This window comes from Zonotrichia albicollis, chromosome 15 (assembly GCF_047830755.1).
Source record: "Zonotrichia albicollis isolate bZonAlb1 chromosome 15, bZonAlb1.hap1, whole genome shotgun sequence".
Classification (NCBI taxonomy): Eukaryota; Metazoa; Chordata; class Aves; order Passeriformes; family Passerellidae; genus Zonotrichia; species Zonotrichia albicollis.
Window position 1 is genome coordinate 6,823,437 of NC_133833.1, and position 16,020 is coordinate 6,839,456.

The 16,020-nt window shown below is 39.4% G+C and overlaps 1 protein-coding gene across 6 annotated transcripts in view; it reads left to right on the forward strand.

Moving 5' to 3' along the window:
* Positions 1-16,020, forward strand: part of RNF130 (ring finger protein 130) — a 56,080-nt gene that overhangs the window by 17,409 nt on the left and 22,651 nt on the right. For all 6 annotated transcript variants that reach the window (XM_074552307.1, XM_074552305.1, XM_014264732.3 and 3 more), the window contains 3 exons: positions 6,503-6,753; positions 10,230-10,301; positions 12,134-12,216. In XM_074552307.1, the coding sequence (XP_074408408.1) occupies positions 6,503-6,753; positions 10,230-10,301; positions 12,134-12,216 (406 nt within the window). The remainder of the gene's footprint in view (positions 1-6,502; positions 6,754-10,229; positions 10,302-12,133; positions 12,217-16,020) is intronic.

Consider the following 16,020-nt stretch of genomic DNA (forward strand, 5'->3'; position numbering starts at 1 on the left):
AAGGGAACTCTGCTGCAGTTCAAGTTCCAGGAGTTGATAAAGTCTCTCCCCTTCTTGGCCCAGCCATGGGTCTGTCCTCCTGCTGCCCATCAGAAGCATTGAAGCAGCGTGTTTGAAGACTGGGCAGAGATTCTGGGACTTGAGGGACTCTAACAATAAAGAGGTGGGTGCATCTTGTTGCTTTATAGAGGATCCTAATTTTTCTAGCAGTGCTTTGTGTCATATGACTTGGGATGGAAGGTTGAGGAGCTCCTTGGGTGAGGAGGAAATGATCTGCAGAGAAGCCAAAGCCCAACAGCTTTTGTACATTCTGATGTAGTGTTGGATCTTTGAGAGGCTGTGAGTGTTGGTTTTCTGGAGTGGGTTGGGTGTAGGACAGAGACAGCTTGGCCTTGACAAGGCTGAGGAAATCAGGGGTGTGGCTCCCCAGCTCACGTGTATCAGCAGGATTTGGACTTGTGAATGAATCAGGATGTGGCTGTGACTGCCTGTTTTGATTGCATGCAAATTCCTCCTTAAGAAACATTTCCCTGAGTGTCAGAACAGAGCAATTGGGTTATAAAATAATGTGTCAGCAGTTGTCATCTAAATACAGCCCAACTGTTTTCTCAATTGATTTTGCTATTTGGTTCTCCTTTTAGGAACTCTTGGTCAGAGTAGATTATAAAGCTGATCAAAATACAGCAAGGACATTATACTGAGGCATTGTTTCTTGTTAAATGAAGAAGGATGGGCTTATAAGTTTATTATTTATCACTTATGAACTTAATGTGCTACAGACTAGCACAGCAAGAATCTGATTAAGCTTTAATATTTGTTTTGAATTTAATTGTGTCGCACCCATCTTTGAAAAGCTGCTCTTGCTGTTTCTGGTTTTCTAATCATAAGCCTCAATCAATGCCTGCTCTTCTTAAAGGAGCAGAGCTTTGTGATGGTCCATCTTGTCTGCAGTATGGCAGTGCCTGGCATGTTGCAAACACTGAAATGTGTGTAATCATGTTTAGAGGGCTCAGAGCAGGACCCTCTCTACCTGACAGAGTGAAATCTGTTGAAATTCTTCTTGCTACAGAGAAGAGTTTTGAGTGTTCTTCAGATTCACTTTGACAGTATTTCATAGAAGCCTTTTCCTCACTGAACTTGAAATACCTACTTCTTTCCCCTCTTGAGTTGAGAATTCAAGTCTTAATTTTAGAAGCTTTTTTATTTAGGTTGTTTTGCATAGGTTTGTGCAGCAAAGAGACTTGTGATTTCTGAAAATACCTGCTCAGTGTTTTGGGAGAGAAGGTTGTTCCACTGGTTCTGTTTAACTGAGGCACCTGGTGAAAGCCTGACTTTTGGGTAATAGTTTCAAATGCTGCTGCCCTTCATGATTTTTCTCATGGTAATTTGGTAAAATCTGTTCTGGTGTCTGAAACTACATAAAATAGGCATCCTAAACTAACTGTTTACATACAGGTAATAATTCAACATTTTCAATATTATTAAGGCAACAGGAAGACAAATGTTTTTAAATGGTACTAGTCTCATTTTAAAATCAATGTATATTCTTGGCATTAAATCCTTGTCTTGTTCAGAATGCAATAACTGTCAAATATTATGATCTTTTTCTGTTTTCAGAAGTATTTGATTTGGGACATCTCAAATAACATATTCTACTCTTGAGATTGCTCATGTGTTGACAGCTTGGATGTGCTCTTGTTTACTTTCTGATTAGATCAAAATAAAAATATGTGCAGCTAGACCGGTTTTAATGGCTCTGAAGATATGCCAAGGCTCGTCCTCTTGGTGTCTGCTTTCCCATAAACCTGTTTAGAATGCAAGAATTATTCTTCACAACACATTTCTTTCTTTTGCATCAGACAAAAATGTTAAGGTACCTGATAAATGTGTGGGTTTCCCCACTGTTGTGCCATGGAATTTTTATTTTAAAACAGTTCTCCCCAAGCCTGCTTTTTCTAGCAGCACAGCTTTGCATACAAGTCAGATGCCTTTCCCTTACCCTTTATCTCACTGGTTCCCTGGATTTTATCCTCTGTGGCTGAATTCCTTCCCTTGTAGAGGTGATCCTTGCTTCCACCTCTGCTCTCATGGAGCTCAGATGTCTTCTGGTGTCTTCACAGACCTCACAATTATCTCAAAATTTCATATACAGCCATAGCTTTCATTAGTGTTTTCCTGCTTTCTTTGTCATTTTCTGGGATCCCAAATTCTGTTGGAGTGGTTTCACTGTTAGTTGATGTTATTCCAAGAAATCTGTCGCTCACAGTAATAGGGCTGATCCCTTTCCTGGGTACTGAATAGTAGGTGTTGCTGTCATTTTCTTTCTGATACACTGCATTCAGAAATGCTTAGCACACAGCTACAGGATTTTAACAGAAGCATAGAGAAGTAATAGAAGAGTAGGGAAGTCTGGCTTTTGAGGATGGGCTGTTCTATTTCCAATTACATTATGATGATGATGATCCTATTGCTGCACTCAGAAAGGCAGTAGCATTTCACTGTGTGAATCCATCTTTTAAGTGACTGTCTGGACCAGTCTTTACCTTTATCTGGGAATGGGAGATTTGTGTTTTCTAAGGAAGTACTCTGAAATTTTCACCAGCAGAATTATTCAGGTAAATGTGCTATGTTTAGGTTTTTCAGAAAGAAATGATGAAAGGACTCAGTTACAGTTACATTTTCTCTGCTATTTAAAGAGAGGACAGTATTCTTTCACAAGCATGAGATTAGTGCAGTCTGTGTGCTTCATGCTGTGTCTGCAGCATCAGCAGCCACTATCAGAGACTTATTGCAAGGACTTTAGCTTAAAATATCAGCCATTAACAAATCACTGACCTTTGTTATGAGTATCTGACTTAATCCTCAGTTCTCTGCAAACCTTGTTGCATCAAATCACAGTAGTTCAGTGCTTCTTACAGGTGGTCTGACACTTTGAACACTCGAGGTGGGATCTAAGGTTTTGCCCTCCCCATGTACAGAAGACAGCTAGATCACTGCAGCCCTGATTGGCAGCTGCATTTTGCCAGGCTGCCATTCCCTGCGCCTCCAGTGGATGTTGGGAGGATTGAAGGTGTCTGAACTCTGCTCTTTGAACCATGCCTATCTTCAGCTTCAGCCTGCTATCCTGGACATAGTTAACCATATTTTGACCCTCAGATAAACATTTGGTAGTCAAGAATTAACAACAACAAGACGATAAAAAAACCTACCAAAAATCCCAACGCCAGAAAAGCACCACAAATATTTGCCTGTGATGACACTTGTAACATTTCTTTGAGATGACTTTTTATTGACTTTCTGAGCATGCTCTTTTAGAACTGCTAGGGGATGTGAATAGGTCAGTGAGAGAGCAAAGCAGTTTCCTTGTGAGCTCTACAGGAAACTCCTGGATGTTGCTGGTTTTCCCATTGTCCTGTTTTTACTGTCTTCCAAGCTTTTAATTTTTTGTGACTTCTCCTCTCACAATGTAACATTACACAGATTTAATGATCAGTCACAACTTCATCCCTTTTCATACACAGAGTTGTATAACTATCCTAATTAAACATGCACATGGTAAAATTGCAAGCTAGAAAGAGCTGCCTGGGCTTGGATGATAGCAATTAAATGATTTATGTTTACAGACATCAATATTTATCTTATGCCTACCGTCTGTCCTAGCTTGTCATCTGTGGTTCCATGTGTAGTTCATTGGCTTTAGTAAGCAATCCAGATTCTTTTCTCTGGACACTGTGTTCTTGGCTGAGGAGAATATTGCTTTTCATAAGATCATGGAGTAAGACCATATTCTGAGTTTCACAAACACTCTTAGTCTTTCTGTCTTCACCTGAGGATTTTTTCTGCTAAAGTTTCAGAAATACAAGGTTTCAAGGTGCTTAAAATAAATGAGTCACTGTCTCCTCCTGCCCCCAATTGTTCTCAAACAGGGAGTTCTTGCTAAAATTATTTAGGGTGATGCCCCTGACAAAAATACGGATGAACCAAGTCCCAGTTTCCACTGAGCTTCAGTATGTTAAACAGACACAATTTATTTTTCTTTTCTGCAGTTCTCCTTGGCTCTGGTGGGGTCAGAAGCAGCAGTAGCACTTTGGCTGTTCCCAGTTGAGTCATTTGGAATGCAAATCACTTTGCAGTGATGCCAGAGGTTCCCATTGTGCTGGGCTTTATAGAAAACGCGTGACAGATTGTCAGCTTTGTCACATTCCCTGGGCAGCAGGGAATAGGTAGAGCTTCAGCTTTGGATTCAGATACAGCTGGACTAGTATCAGAAGATCTTTGTCATCTTTGCTTTGCAGATAACTATAAATCATGTTACAATATTACACTGAGTGCTTTAGCTTGATATTTTGATACTAACATAATTTCTCAGTGCAAATAAATTCCTACTGGGGAAGCTTAGCAGAACATGTGCTCTGGGGAATGCAGTCTTCCTGTACCCTTCCCTGCTTTCCTTCCCTGTCTGAACTAGATATGAAGAACAGAAGTGAAGTCTGGGGAAAATATCAAGCAATATAAATTATCTGCTCTTGATGGATCTTGCACTGTCTGAGCTGCAGGGATTTGGGGTTGCAGGAGCATGTGCTGCATCTAAATACAGAATCTTGCAGGAAGGATATCTCTTGTGCTGTAAAAATGTGCTGCAAGTCTGGGCAGGAGCCATCTTCCCAACCAGACAAATAGGAATCTGGGTAGATGTCCATGAAAATAAAGCTAGTGATGGACTTTGTTACTCTAAGATTGGCTGGGTATTAAATATCTTGGTTGCTTTTGCACGAAACCAAACTTGGTACTGAAGTGTCTCTTGAGAGCTGGATTAAAGTTGATCTTGTGTGAATCTGTGCTATACTAGAGATTAAATGCATTGTGTTGAGTTTTCATTGCTATTCAAAGCTTTTGAATTACTGTGGCACTGTTTAAAAAATATTCAGAAGGAAACACTTTCTTTTCCTATTCAGTCCCATGTTAGCAGGACAAGGCCTGAATGACTTTGTCATTTCAATTTTAAATAAAGTTTAAATTTCTAGAGGAAAGCAATTTGAGGGCTGTGGAATGTTGTTTTTTTTTCAATTATTGTGAAAATTTTGATTTGTGATATTATCAGTTTTGATTCTTTTGAGTAGTTCTGTCAGCACAATCCACATCACCAACTTAATAGGAAAACTGATTATAGTGACTGTTAATGTTACTATTTAACATGATAAATTCAAAGAGTAACAAGGGAACATTTAAGGCTCTTGCACAACTCTATTATAAATCCCCCTTTTGGAAAATTATGTAGCTGTCAGCCTGAATTATTGTGCCCAGGGTTTCAAAGGTGCTGCTCTTTTGGCTCTTGAACATCATTTTGTGCATACAGTAGCTTCTTAAAAATTAAGTTGTGATTAAAAGTCTTTGAACAAATGCCTTGTGTTAAAATAGGACCTCATGTTCCCTACTGTCACACTAGGTTCTCTGTACTTAAATCCACTCTAAATCCAGAATCTTGGTGCTGAAGTCGTTTGCCTTATGCAGTTCCTCTCTGAGGGAATGTGAGTTGGAGCAAGCAGATGGAACAAGCAGATGAACAGATTTTGCAAGCATTTTGAAAATAGGTCTTGAAAGGGTTTTTAGTATTGGAAGCAAATAAGTCTGGATGAATAAGAATGAAACTTCACAAGTTGTTTTTTTTTTTTTCTTTCTGGCTTTGGTTTTTCTAAAACTTTTCTTTCTTTTAACTCAGAATTACCCTGTGTTCAAGATCCTCTTTTTTTAATGAGGTCTTTGCTTTAAAACATAGGTGCTCTCTCTGCTCTATAGGTGATTTTTGTTCTTTTTCAGCAAGGCTTATGGTTTTCCTATTATCCTTGTACCAATAATTTTCCCTTTGGGACAGGAAATAGTCTAGAGGCAAGACACTATGAAAACAGATGGGCTGCACATTGAAAATGGAGCTGATGAAGCTGACAGCCTCTTTGAGATCCTATCAAGCGTGTCTTTGTATGGGTGATAAAATCAGCAGCCAAACTTCTGCCAAGTTTTTTCAATTCTCTTCTACTTTGCAGCCACATAACCACACAGGGAACTTGCATAACTCTCCCCAGCAACATCCACAGCACTGCCTATGCTGAGGGTACTCAGGCAACATTCTCCCTCATTCCTGAATGTTTTTCTGAGTTGCCTGTTTAGGTATTCACAGCTTCAGATCTGGAACAAATGTACTTTTGAAAGCTTGTTCAGACTGCACACAGTAATTACAATGTGGGAAGTACTGTGTACCAGCAGTAGAGATCTGTTACTGTGTGTGGAGCTGCAGAGAGTTTGGGGCAAATGTTAATGCCCTAATTTGAAAATCTGGGTTTGAAGGACAAGGCATGAGTAGAGTGCCCAGTAGCATGTTCATGTGCCACAGATGGCTTAGATTGAAGCATCCTGAGTTTTCAAATGGCTTTGTATTTGGAAAATCTTGTGAGCAGCATGCCATGTTAATTTAAAATAGAAATTAACCTTTTCCTCCTTTTTATAGGAACTGGAGACATTGTTGCTGTCATGATTACAGAGTCGAAGGTTAAGGAGATCCTGAATTACTTGGAAAAGAACATCTCTGTGCTGATGGCCATAGCAGTGGGGTCCCGTGTTCCTCCAAAGAACTTCAGCCGGGGCTCTCTAGTCTTTGTGTCAATATCATTCATTGTTTTGATGATCATTTCTTCAGCATGGTTAATATTTTACTTCATCCAGAAGATCAGGTACACAAGTGCACGTGACAGGAATCAGGTAAGGGGTCTCTTAAGTTATGGAGATAATATTTCAGTGTACAATAATCAATAGAGAACAAATAAGAAATGCCCATCAAACTACTGTTCAGAATCTCTTTGTTCCAAGGCAGAGCGTGTTGCCAGAAAAGGATTTTTATACAGCAAAGTGTTTTCATCCTGAGCAGCACTGGTATAGATCCTATTACGTGACAGGACTGAAGCAAAATACTTAAGTTTTGGTTTGTCTAAGGCCAAAAGTCAGAGGGATTCTGTGGTGGCTGAGTAATACACACTGGATGTATGTTGGGAATGAGGAGGAAAGTTAAATTGTGAATCAACTCGTGTAGTTGAAACACTGAGCAAATGTTCCAAATTCTCCCCATGCTCTTAAGGATATGTTCTGTAATAGTTAACGTAGTCCAGAAATTGTACAAAAGTATTCCCACACCATAATCTGTTATGAATATTAGGGTAAAAAATCTAAGGTGTAGAGCTGCTTAGTGATCTGTGTTAACTTTCAGCTTTGTTTAAGATCACCCTTGGTAAGGAGTGCCTGATTCTCCTGGTCATGTATTTTAACAAAAATTTTGTCCAATATGCCTTTCCTCCTTTTTTTTTCTTAATTTGTTTAAGTACTGTGTTATATATGGCCATACTCAGAGATCTAGACTAAATTGTCGACTCAAACACAAATAAACTTTAGAAGTAAATGTTTTACTAGTGTGGACTTAATGACCTTCCACAGTGTGCCTTGGCTTTTATTGAGAAGGGTCAGTAAACCTCAGGAAATGCACAGTGCCCTCTTTGCCCCGTCTCTCTGGCAAGGCTAACTTAGAAACCTCCTGACCTCTAGTCACTGTTACCCCTTCCCCCAAATTACAGCTGATACACAGCAGCTGACTGTGGGCCAGGTTTTTTTTGTGTTCTGTCAGACCTAAAATAAATCCAAACTTACAAAACCTCGGCTGTGGCACAGGATTTCCTTTTGAGTTACTATTAATAGTGTCTGATGCTGCAGGTCCCGTGGGCATCCTGTAGATTTTCTTAAGGATGTCATTCTTAAATGACCACACTGTAGCCAGTACTTAGTGTGGTCCCTTGGGATGGTGAAGTTTAAATATAACTCTAACTTAATGAATGTCTGTGGAATACTAAATTGTGCCTTCTCTATCCCTTACATGGCTTTAGGCTCCTTCCCAATGTCCACGTTTCAAAACAGTTGCTCCATTGGGAAAGGGCTCTTATGACCTTTTTTCTTTCTTTAGATTTTTACAAAGGTCAGGAGAAACTTGATGAAAATTTTATGTGGTTTAAAAAGCTGAGCTTATTAAACTTTAATAAGAAGGTGGCGACAGCTACAGCTTATTTTTAAAGAGCTTTGAGAGCTTTCACAAAGACTGTACTGTTAGTGATGAAATAACTTGGTTTAGGCTATGATCTTGTTTTTAAGTTATGTCAAGGCACAAGTTTTTCTGGTTTTGAAATCAAAGCCATCAAAATCTTGCTGTGTTTTGTAGATAGCACAAGTAGATATTGGTGTTTCACATCGTCGTTCTTGCGCGCTTCCGCCGGAGGTGTGAAACTCTTCTGCATGTGCAAGTGACCTTTTCCATCCAGACAGTTGTGGGCTTTAAAAGCAAGCATATGCTGTGTGCCTGTGCCCCAACTTAGCAAAATAGCAAATCCTGAGCATTTCCAGTGTTAGAGTATTTTCAGTATTTCCAGTGAAAGAGTATTTGTTAAAATTAGAAAATGGAAGAGGTTGACCTCTCAAACGGAAGAGATGGAAGTTATTATTTAGCAAATCTATTTATGTAAAAGAACTTCAATATGTTGGAAGAGTTCTGCTGAAATATTATGCTTTCAATGGGAAAGTAATCTTTAACATTTCTTGCAGTGCATATACAGTCACATGCATATACAGTAGAAGGAAATATAGATACTACCCACATTTACTTAGCTGGTGGAGTTGAGCATTTAAGTTAAATGCCATTTCAGCCTCGTTCCTCTCTTAGTAATCATGTTTTTGGTTATGCAATGGTTATCTACTCCAGCAGTGTGCCCAGTGTGTTCTGTGTCATTCAGTACTCAGGCCAATATGCTTGTTCTGGAGCATGTAATTTAGATTGGCTTAAATTGACCAAATTCTCGCATATTGAAGTTAGGATGAGATTTGACTTTAGCAAACATATAATTTCCCATCCCAGCTCTGCTTCTGATGCTGTGCTTCCTACATGGATGTACTTCAGTAGCTGGGACTGTATATCTGATTTTTTCAAATCCTTGTTCTAAAAAATATAAAATAAGAGCTGCTGTTCTGTGAAAATCACAAGGAAGAAAAGTGCTTATGTAATTCTAGAATAAGTGGTACAGTCAGTTGTGATACAGACTTCTGAGGTTGCTGTGTTTCACAAATACCAGCAACTTTCATTGCAGTTTGCTTGTGGGGAAATGTGTGATACAGGAGGCACACCCTGTGAAGGATTTGGGTTTCAGTTTTATAGAAGGTGGGCACAAACCTCCACACATCATTGCAGGCTGCAGGAGAGGTTTTGAGAGCTGCATTCTGAGAATTCTCATCTCTTTCAAGGGCAGAGTACTTAGTACAGGTTGGAGGGGAAAGAGAAATTACATCACTTCTGCTTTTTATGTCAGTTGTAAACCAAGTCTGATGTCTCATGTCCCTGAAGGAAGATGATGGGATCTTTGTTTCAATCAGTGCCCATCTCTGGGACCCCAGTGGGAAAACAGTGACCAACAGCTGTTCTTTATGAGCTGGGCATTTCAGTAGGAATCAGCACTTGGATGTCAGAAAAGGCTCCTTCCATCCAGCTGTGGTGGTCATAAAGCAGCATAAACAGCAAAAAAATTTGGCCTCTGCATTCAGATTGAGGTTATCTTCAGTATTAATTTCAACTTTATTTAAGTCTGTGTTGGCTTATTTAGATTTCATGACCCATCATTTTTTTCTTTTATGAGATCCTGGTGGTTTTGGGTAATAGCAAGAGAGAAACTAGGTTACACTGGGAGGATCTTTTGCATCTCAGAGTAAGATCAGCCTGCTCAGAGTGGAATACAAAAATAATTCAAGCTTAAGAGAACAAGGAATATGTTACAGCACACTGAATAAAAACCAGTATGAACAGAGTATAATGGAAATAACTGGGAGGGGACATTGCTTCAGCTTTTGTCCTGCAGCCTGGGGTTGATTAAGTTTGCACATCAATGTTGATTCACTTCTGTGGATTTCTATACAGTCCATGAGTTTTATGCCCATGCTTGTGGGAGAGCATTTGAGGATTCAACTGTTGGCTATTTTTCCTTCTCAACAAATCTTTGTGCTTTGCTGTGTTTGCATTTTGTTTTATATGTTGGCCTGCTGCCATAGTGTGTATTGCAGTGGTATTATTGAGTCCAAATAAGTCATTGTAAAGGACACTAATGAAGCTTGTTTATCAGGGTTAATTTGTGTTCTCTTTTTTATCACTTTATTAGCGTCGTCTTGGAGATGCTGCCAAGAAAGCCATTGGTAAATTGACAACCAGGACAGTAAAGAAGGGTGATAAGGTATAATAATAAGATCTGAACATGATAAACTTGATCATCATGTTTATTTTTTTTACTGGGGAAACAATCTCATTTTTTTCTTTGTGTTTCTGATTTATGACTTTGCCTTTCTTGTTGGAGGCTTACTTTGTCCTGTGGCACAATATTTTGTGTAACTGTTAGTATTGATGTATGCTGTATATTTCAAAGAAGGTTTTCATGCTTAAATACTGTTTACACTCCATCTGGCAACTGTGACTGAGGGTGGTTCTGTGTGCTGGCTGACTGGGAGGGTGTCCTGGCATGAGCAGATAGGACTGGCAATGTTTATGTGGAATTTTAAAGCTTAGAATCTTATCATATGTAAGTTCTGTAAATGAAAAATAAATTTAAAAGACAGGTAATTGAAGATGATGTCTTAAGTAGAATACAACTGTTCAGTAAGTTAAGGGGGAGAGGAAAGGGGTATTTCAATCAAAGTTATTCCAAGAATATTTCTTGCTAGGATACACACTAAAATATATGGTATGTTATGTCCTAAGCTTTTTCCACTTTTGAGAGCAGTATTGCTTTATTTTTGATTCTGAAAGGAAAAAAAATAATCATTTAATCTCGCTCAATTTTTAGCTTTACTTTTCAAAAGACAGGGGAATTCTGGCTATGATTCGATTTTTAAAATATTATTTCTTAGGGCCTTTTCATTGTGATTCTTTTTTTCTTTCTTATCAACACTATCAGCAGTGGGAGATTAGGAAGTGATAGGAAAATTTGTTTCCAGAGAGAAGGCAGAGCAAATGTCTTTCTGTTCTTCCTTCCTCCCTATGTAGTTCTATTTCAAAACAGCCCACTGCACTAAATCTTTTGTGGAATGGGAGAACATAAAAATTAGAGGAACCTTTGCATGTAAAACAGTGCTGTTGTCTTGACAGCATAAATTCAGAGCTGGCAAGTGCTGTGTAGGTTGCAGTGCAGACAGCATGAGGTGCACATGCAGGTGAACAGAGTGGGAAAAACCTTTTCTTCCTCAGAGGAGCCATCAGGGTTCTCTGTGTGCAGCCCTGGCTGGTGCTGACCAGGAGTTGCTGGGGCTTTGCTCTGGTCCCTGCCTTGGTGTCTGGCTTGTGGCTGGTTGGCATCAAAAAGAATAATGAAGCTGAGCTAAGAGAAGGCACAGCCTGTTTTGTGTCACAGGCCCAAACATTTTAAATATGTGTTGTTGATGCCATATCTATATATAAATGAAGTACCCCCTTTTTTCATTTGAGATTTTAAAGTCTCATATTTTAAAACATAATATTAAAAAAATCATAACTTCTGGAAAACAGCAAAGAGAGGAGCTGGTCAATCAGTGATGCTCATTTTCATGTCTTGATAAGAATGATGATAATTCTGCAAGTAAGCAGCAGACATAAATACAGGACTACTCTGTACTAAGTAAAATATGCTCCTTCTGGCTGTAAAAATGAGCCCCAGAATTTTTATTCTGCCAAAACAAACAAACAAAAAAAAAAACCCTGGATAAAATAGAAATGTTTGCTGTAAACTGGATGGGAAAAAAAATGAAATCTAGGAAAGTCTGTACTATATTTTATAATGATTTCACGAACATTAGAATCATCTTAGGCCTTAGCTTATGTATGAAATGATGATTTACCAGCTCCAAGAAAGGGCAGTTTTGCATGTATGAGATGCTTTTCTTGCTTAAGTCATGTTGGAATATAATTATCCAGTCATTGGGTTTATGGTTTAATAACAGCCACTTGGCACGGTGCTGTTCATGTACCAGTCACAACTACTTTGACATTTGTCATAGCCTCAACTCTTGACTTGAATTCTCATTCTATTCATTTTAGGAAACAGACCCAGACTTTGATCATTGTGCTGTCTGCATTGAGAGTTACAAGCAGAATGATGTTGTTCGCATTTTGCCGTGCAAGTAAGAGAATAAAGTTGCTTTGTTTGGAAACTGTTCTCTTTTGCTTCATTTCATGTAATGGGTGCATTGTAATTCACAAATGCATTTGTTGGATGTTTCCAGTCCTAATTACAGACACTTTATTTTAGACTGTAGTGCCAGAAGGTGTGAAGGTGGGTGCTGGCACTGTTAGGACAATGGAGATTAAACAGAATTATATTAAAGATATTGGCAATGGAGCTGTTGAGATTGCAGTGAGGTGGAGGGGTGCAGGTTTAGGGACCAAGGGATGGGCAGACTCAAAAAACTTCAGTATAATGAGCCAGGTACAGCTGCAGCATTCTGCACTGTAGATATGCAACAACTGGCTGCTGGTTTTGGAAACTGTAGGAAATGGAAATGCAGTCTTTGCAACCTTCATACCTCCTGACATTAGTCAGCCACTGTGCTGTCATCTGTCTTTGGTCTCTTCAATGCAGTGTGATCTTGGCTGGTGTCTGAAGATTTGTACTTGCTGGTGATTCTGCATTACTGCTTAAAATGTAACAACTTCCTCCCCTTTTTATAGCATTGTGTTGACATTTACAGGTTTTTAGTTTGCTTCATTCTTGAGTTGTTTTGGGACATTTTCTCTTTGAGATGCTTTTAAATACTTTTCCACCTGGTGGTTGATTTTGATGAATCATACATTTTGGTGGCATTAAGCATTACCAAGGACATCTTTCCCTTGTGTTCTAAAATGCAAAGCTTTCTCCTCATCTCCAGGCACAAAACCCACGTGTAAATTAAGTTGTAGATATGCAGCAAGATACAATAACTTGGCTTGTGCTTGGTACATAAATGGTTCTGCATGACACCCTAGAAGCAGCAAAGTCATGTGTTGGAGTTGATCTCCAGTCAGGCAGCAGCAGCACATAAAGGCTCATTATTGGTCTTCTAAATCCTCCTGCAGGCTGTTCTGAATAGCTTGAATATCTTCTAATGTGCAGGGTATTTCCATAATCATAAAAGGAAAACAGTATTATTTTCTACCTTACTGATCAAAACATGTGTGCATTATACTTCTGTAGCCAAAAATCTAATTTGATTTGCTGTTCTCTGTGTTCCTTACCTCTTGGACAGCAGGAAACAATGACCTGTTTTAGATTCTCAGTGTTGTTTAGCTAAAATGCCCTACAACTGATTATTTAGAAACTCTTATTAAAATATTTAGGAATAGAAGAGCTTACACTGGAAAGATTTAGGAGCCTTTGGTCACGTGGATGTATGTGCATTTCTTTGAGTAAAAATGACTGAATTGTAAAAAAGTTGATGTCCCCTGAAAAATGTACTCCCTAGTGTAAAGTAGATATTTCAGAGTTACATCATTTATTGCAATCTCAAGTGAAGTTTATGTAGGTGAATTAAGCCCTGCTCTTTTGATATGTTATGCAGAAGGTTATTCAGAAATCAGAGGAGGAACTTCTGGAAACTGCCCACCAGTTTTGGACCACTGAGATGATTGTTTTGTAAACTGCCTCTTAAGAAAGCTTCTCTTGTGTAGTTCTACTGTGAGGCTCAAGGACATGGAATGACAGGTCACAAGTCCCACTCTTCTGTGCCTTTCTCTTGGTACTGAACAGAGGGCAGGAGGAGCCCTTGCCAGTGAAGAGAGAATGACTCTTCCCTGATAGGAAAACAGCTGTTCCCACTGAGCACAAGGCAGAGTTGGGATTAAAAGCCAATTTCCTTAGCTAAACAGCTGCCCCTTTGCAAGCAGTGGGTATGTTGTTGATATCCACAGATACAATACAGACCCTTTGAACAAGGTGATCATTGATTTATTTTTTTAATTGTAAAAAATAATTTAAAAAGTCCTTTTTCTTCAGACACCTTTGAGCCGCAGTCCTGCAGGCAGAAGCTCTGGGCTCCCAGGGGTGCTTGGAGCTGCTCAGGGAGCTGCATGCAGGTGCACCTGGCTGCCACCTCAGCACAACCTGCCCCAGTGCACTTTCCCATGTAAAGGAGAGATCAAGGCTCTTGTGTAGATCATTTTCTGTTCTGTTTTTCACAAGAAGGTAAGGTCAGCAAAGGCTCAGATTACATTGCTGCCAAAGGCTGTATGACAACTTTTATGTTCGCTTTCTTCTTCATTTTTACATCTCACTTTTCATTTGCTGCAGCCCAGCTTTTAAGTTAAGTGCAAAACCATCTAGGCTAGGCACAGTGAGATGGATGCTTTCCACAAGACATTTTTATATTTGTAGATGAAAAGCCAACTAGTACCTTCAAAGATGGGCCCAGTAAATTTCAGATTCCATGTGAAATTTTTCAGTCTTCAGTACCTGAGATGCTTCTCCCCAAATCTTGTTATGGAGGTTTAGCTCCTTTCTGCTTCCTCATATTTCAACCTTCTATTTTAGTGCACCATGCAATGTTAGGTAAAAAAAAAAAAAAAAAGAAAAAAACAACATGCAGACAATAAAACAAAGCCTACAAGAGAGTTTCTAAGCCAGATGATAAAATAGATTGCAAGGAAACCATGGAGAAAATCACTTGACCAAGAGGAAGCAAATAAAAGGGTAGAAGTTCTCGCTGTGCCTGTTGTAATCATTAGACAGTAGGAATCACTGACATGTGACATCTTTGCTGCTTTCATCAATTTAAAAGTAGCCTTTCCCTTTAGTAGCACAGTTGTTCTCTGCAGTGAAGTGTGGTCTGTCACACTGTGCTTCAGCAGAGGAATCTGCTCTGGGCAGACACACAGCAGGCAAAATCTACCAGCAGCTGAGCAAGTTGCACCTAAAATTCTATAGTGAAACTCCACATTTGTGATGTAAAGGTTTGTGGCATGTGGGAAATTGTGGCAAATTTAAAAATAAACTAAAGTGACATGGTAGAAATTCAATTGCATTGTTTGCAGTAATTCATTTTTGCTTCAGAGGGGGATGTTCAATACCAGCACCCTGTGGACATACCTATAGCTTTAGTGCACAGAGGGACAAGCAGCCATCTGTTTTAGGCTTCCAAGCTTGAGGAATGTGTCTTTTGTGAATGTCATTATGTAAGTGAAAAGCGAGTAGAGGAAGCAAATGTGAAGGATCTTTTAGCAAAAGACAAACCTCATGGACAATTTTCCTTATTCAGATAACTTTATTCTACCATCACACAGTTGCACCTAGGGGCTGAACAGGCACTAGGTGAAAAGTGATCAGGAGTGGGTAGTGTGAAGGATTAGTGAGAGATAAGGGAAGGGGAGAGCAAAGTGACAGGTTAGAGAAGAACAGAAAGGGCAGAAAGATGGCCAATGCAGGAAGGAAGGAATGAATTAACAAGATAGGAAAATAATTAAAAGAGTAGCAAATACTATAAAATAAATGGCTTTTGAGCCAAAGTTTTATTAATTCCTGTCTTGGGCAAGAAGGAGGAAAGTGACAAAAGCAGCTAAACTGGATTTTCAGATTTTCATATTTGATTCTGTGCTGCTGCAAATAGCTGCCTTTTTAAGACCAAATTAACACGGATTCTTGATGGCATCCCTTCTGCTTCCTGCAGTGCTTTGGACTTCAGGGCCAGGAGAGCAGCTGCCTCCAGCAGTAGCCAAAGAACCTGCTTTGTTTGCAGCAGCAAAAGTCCCTTTGGTGGGATGCTGCACTGAGAGCAGGGCAGGGTAGTGAGCTCTAGGGAAGCAATATTTGTAAATCATTCAACCCTTCTCCTTTTAGGATTTGTGAATTTGGAGGCCTTACACCACCAAAAGAGGTTCCTAAGTCACTTTCTCCCCTGTGAAATGCTGCAAAGAAGCTATGTTGTACAAGAGTCAGTGTTCTGGTGTTTATTACCAGC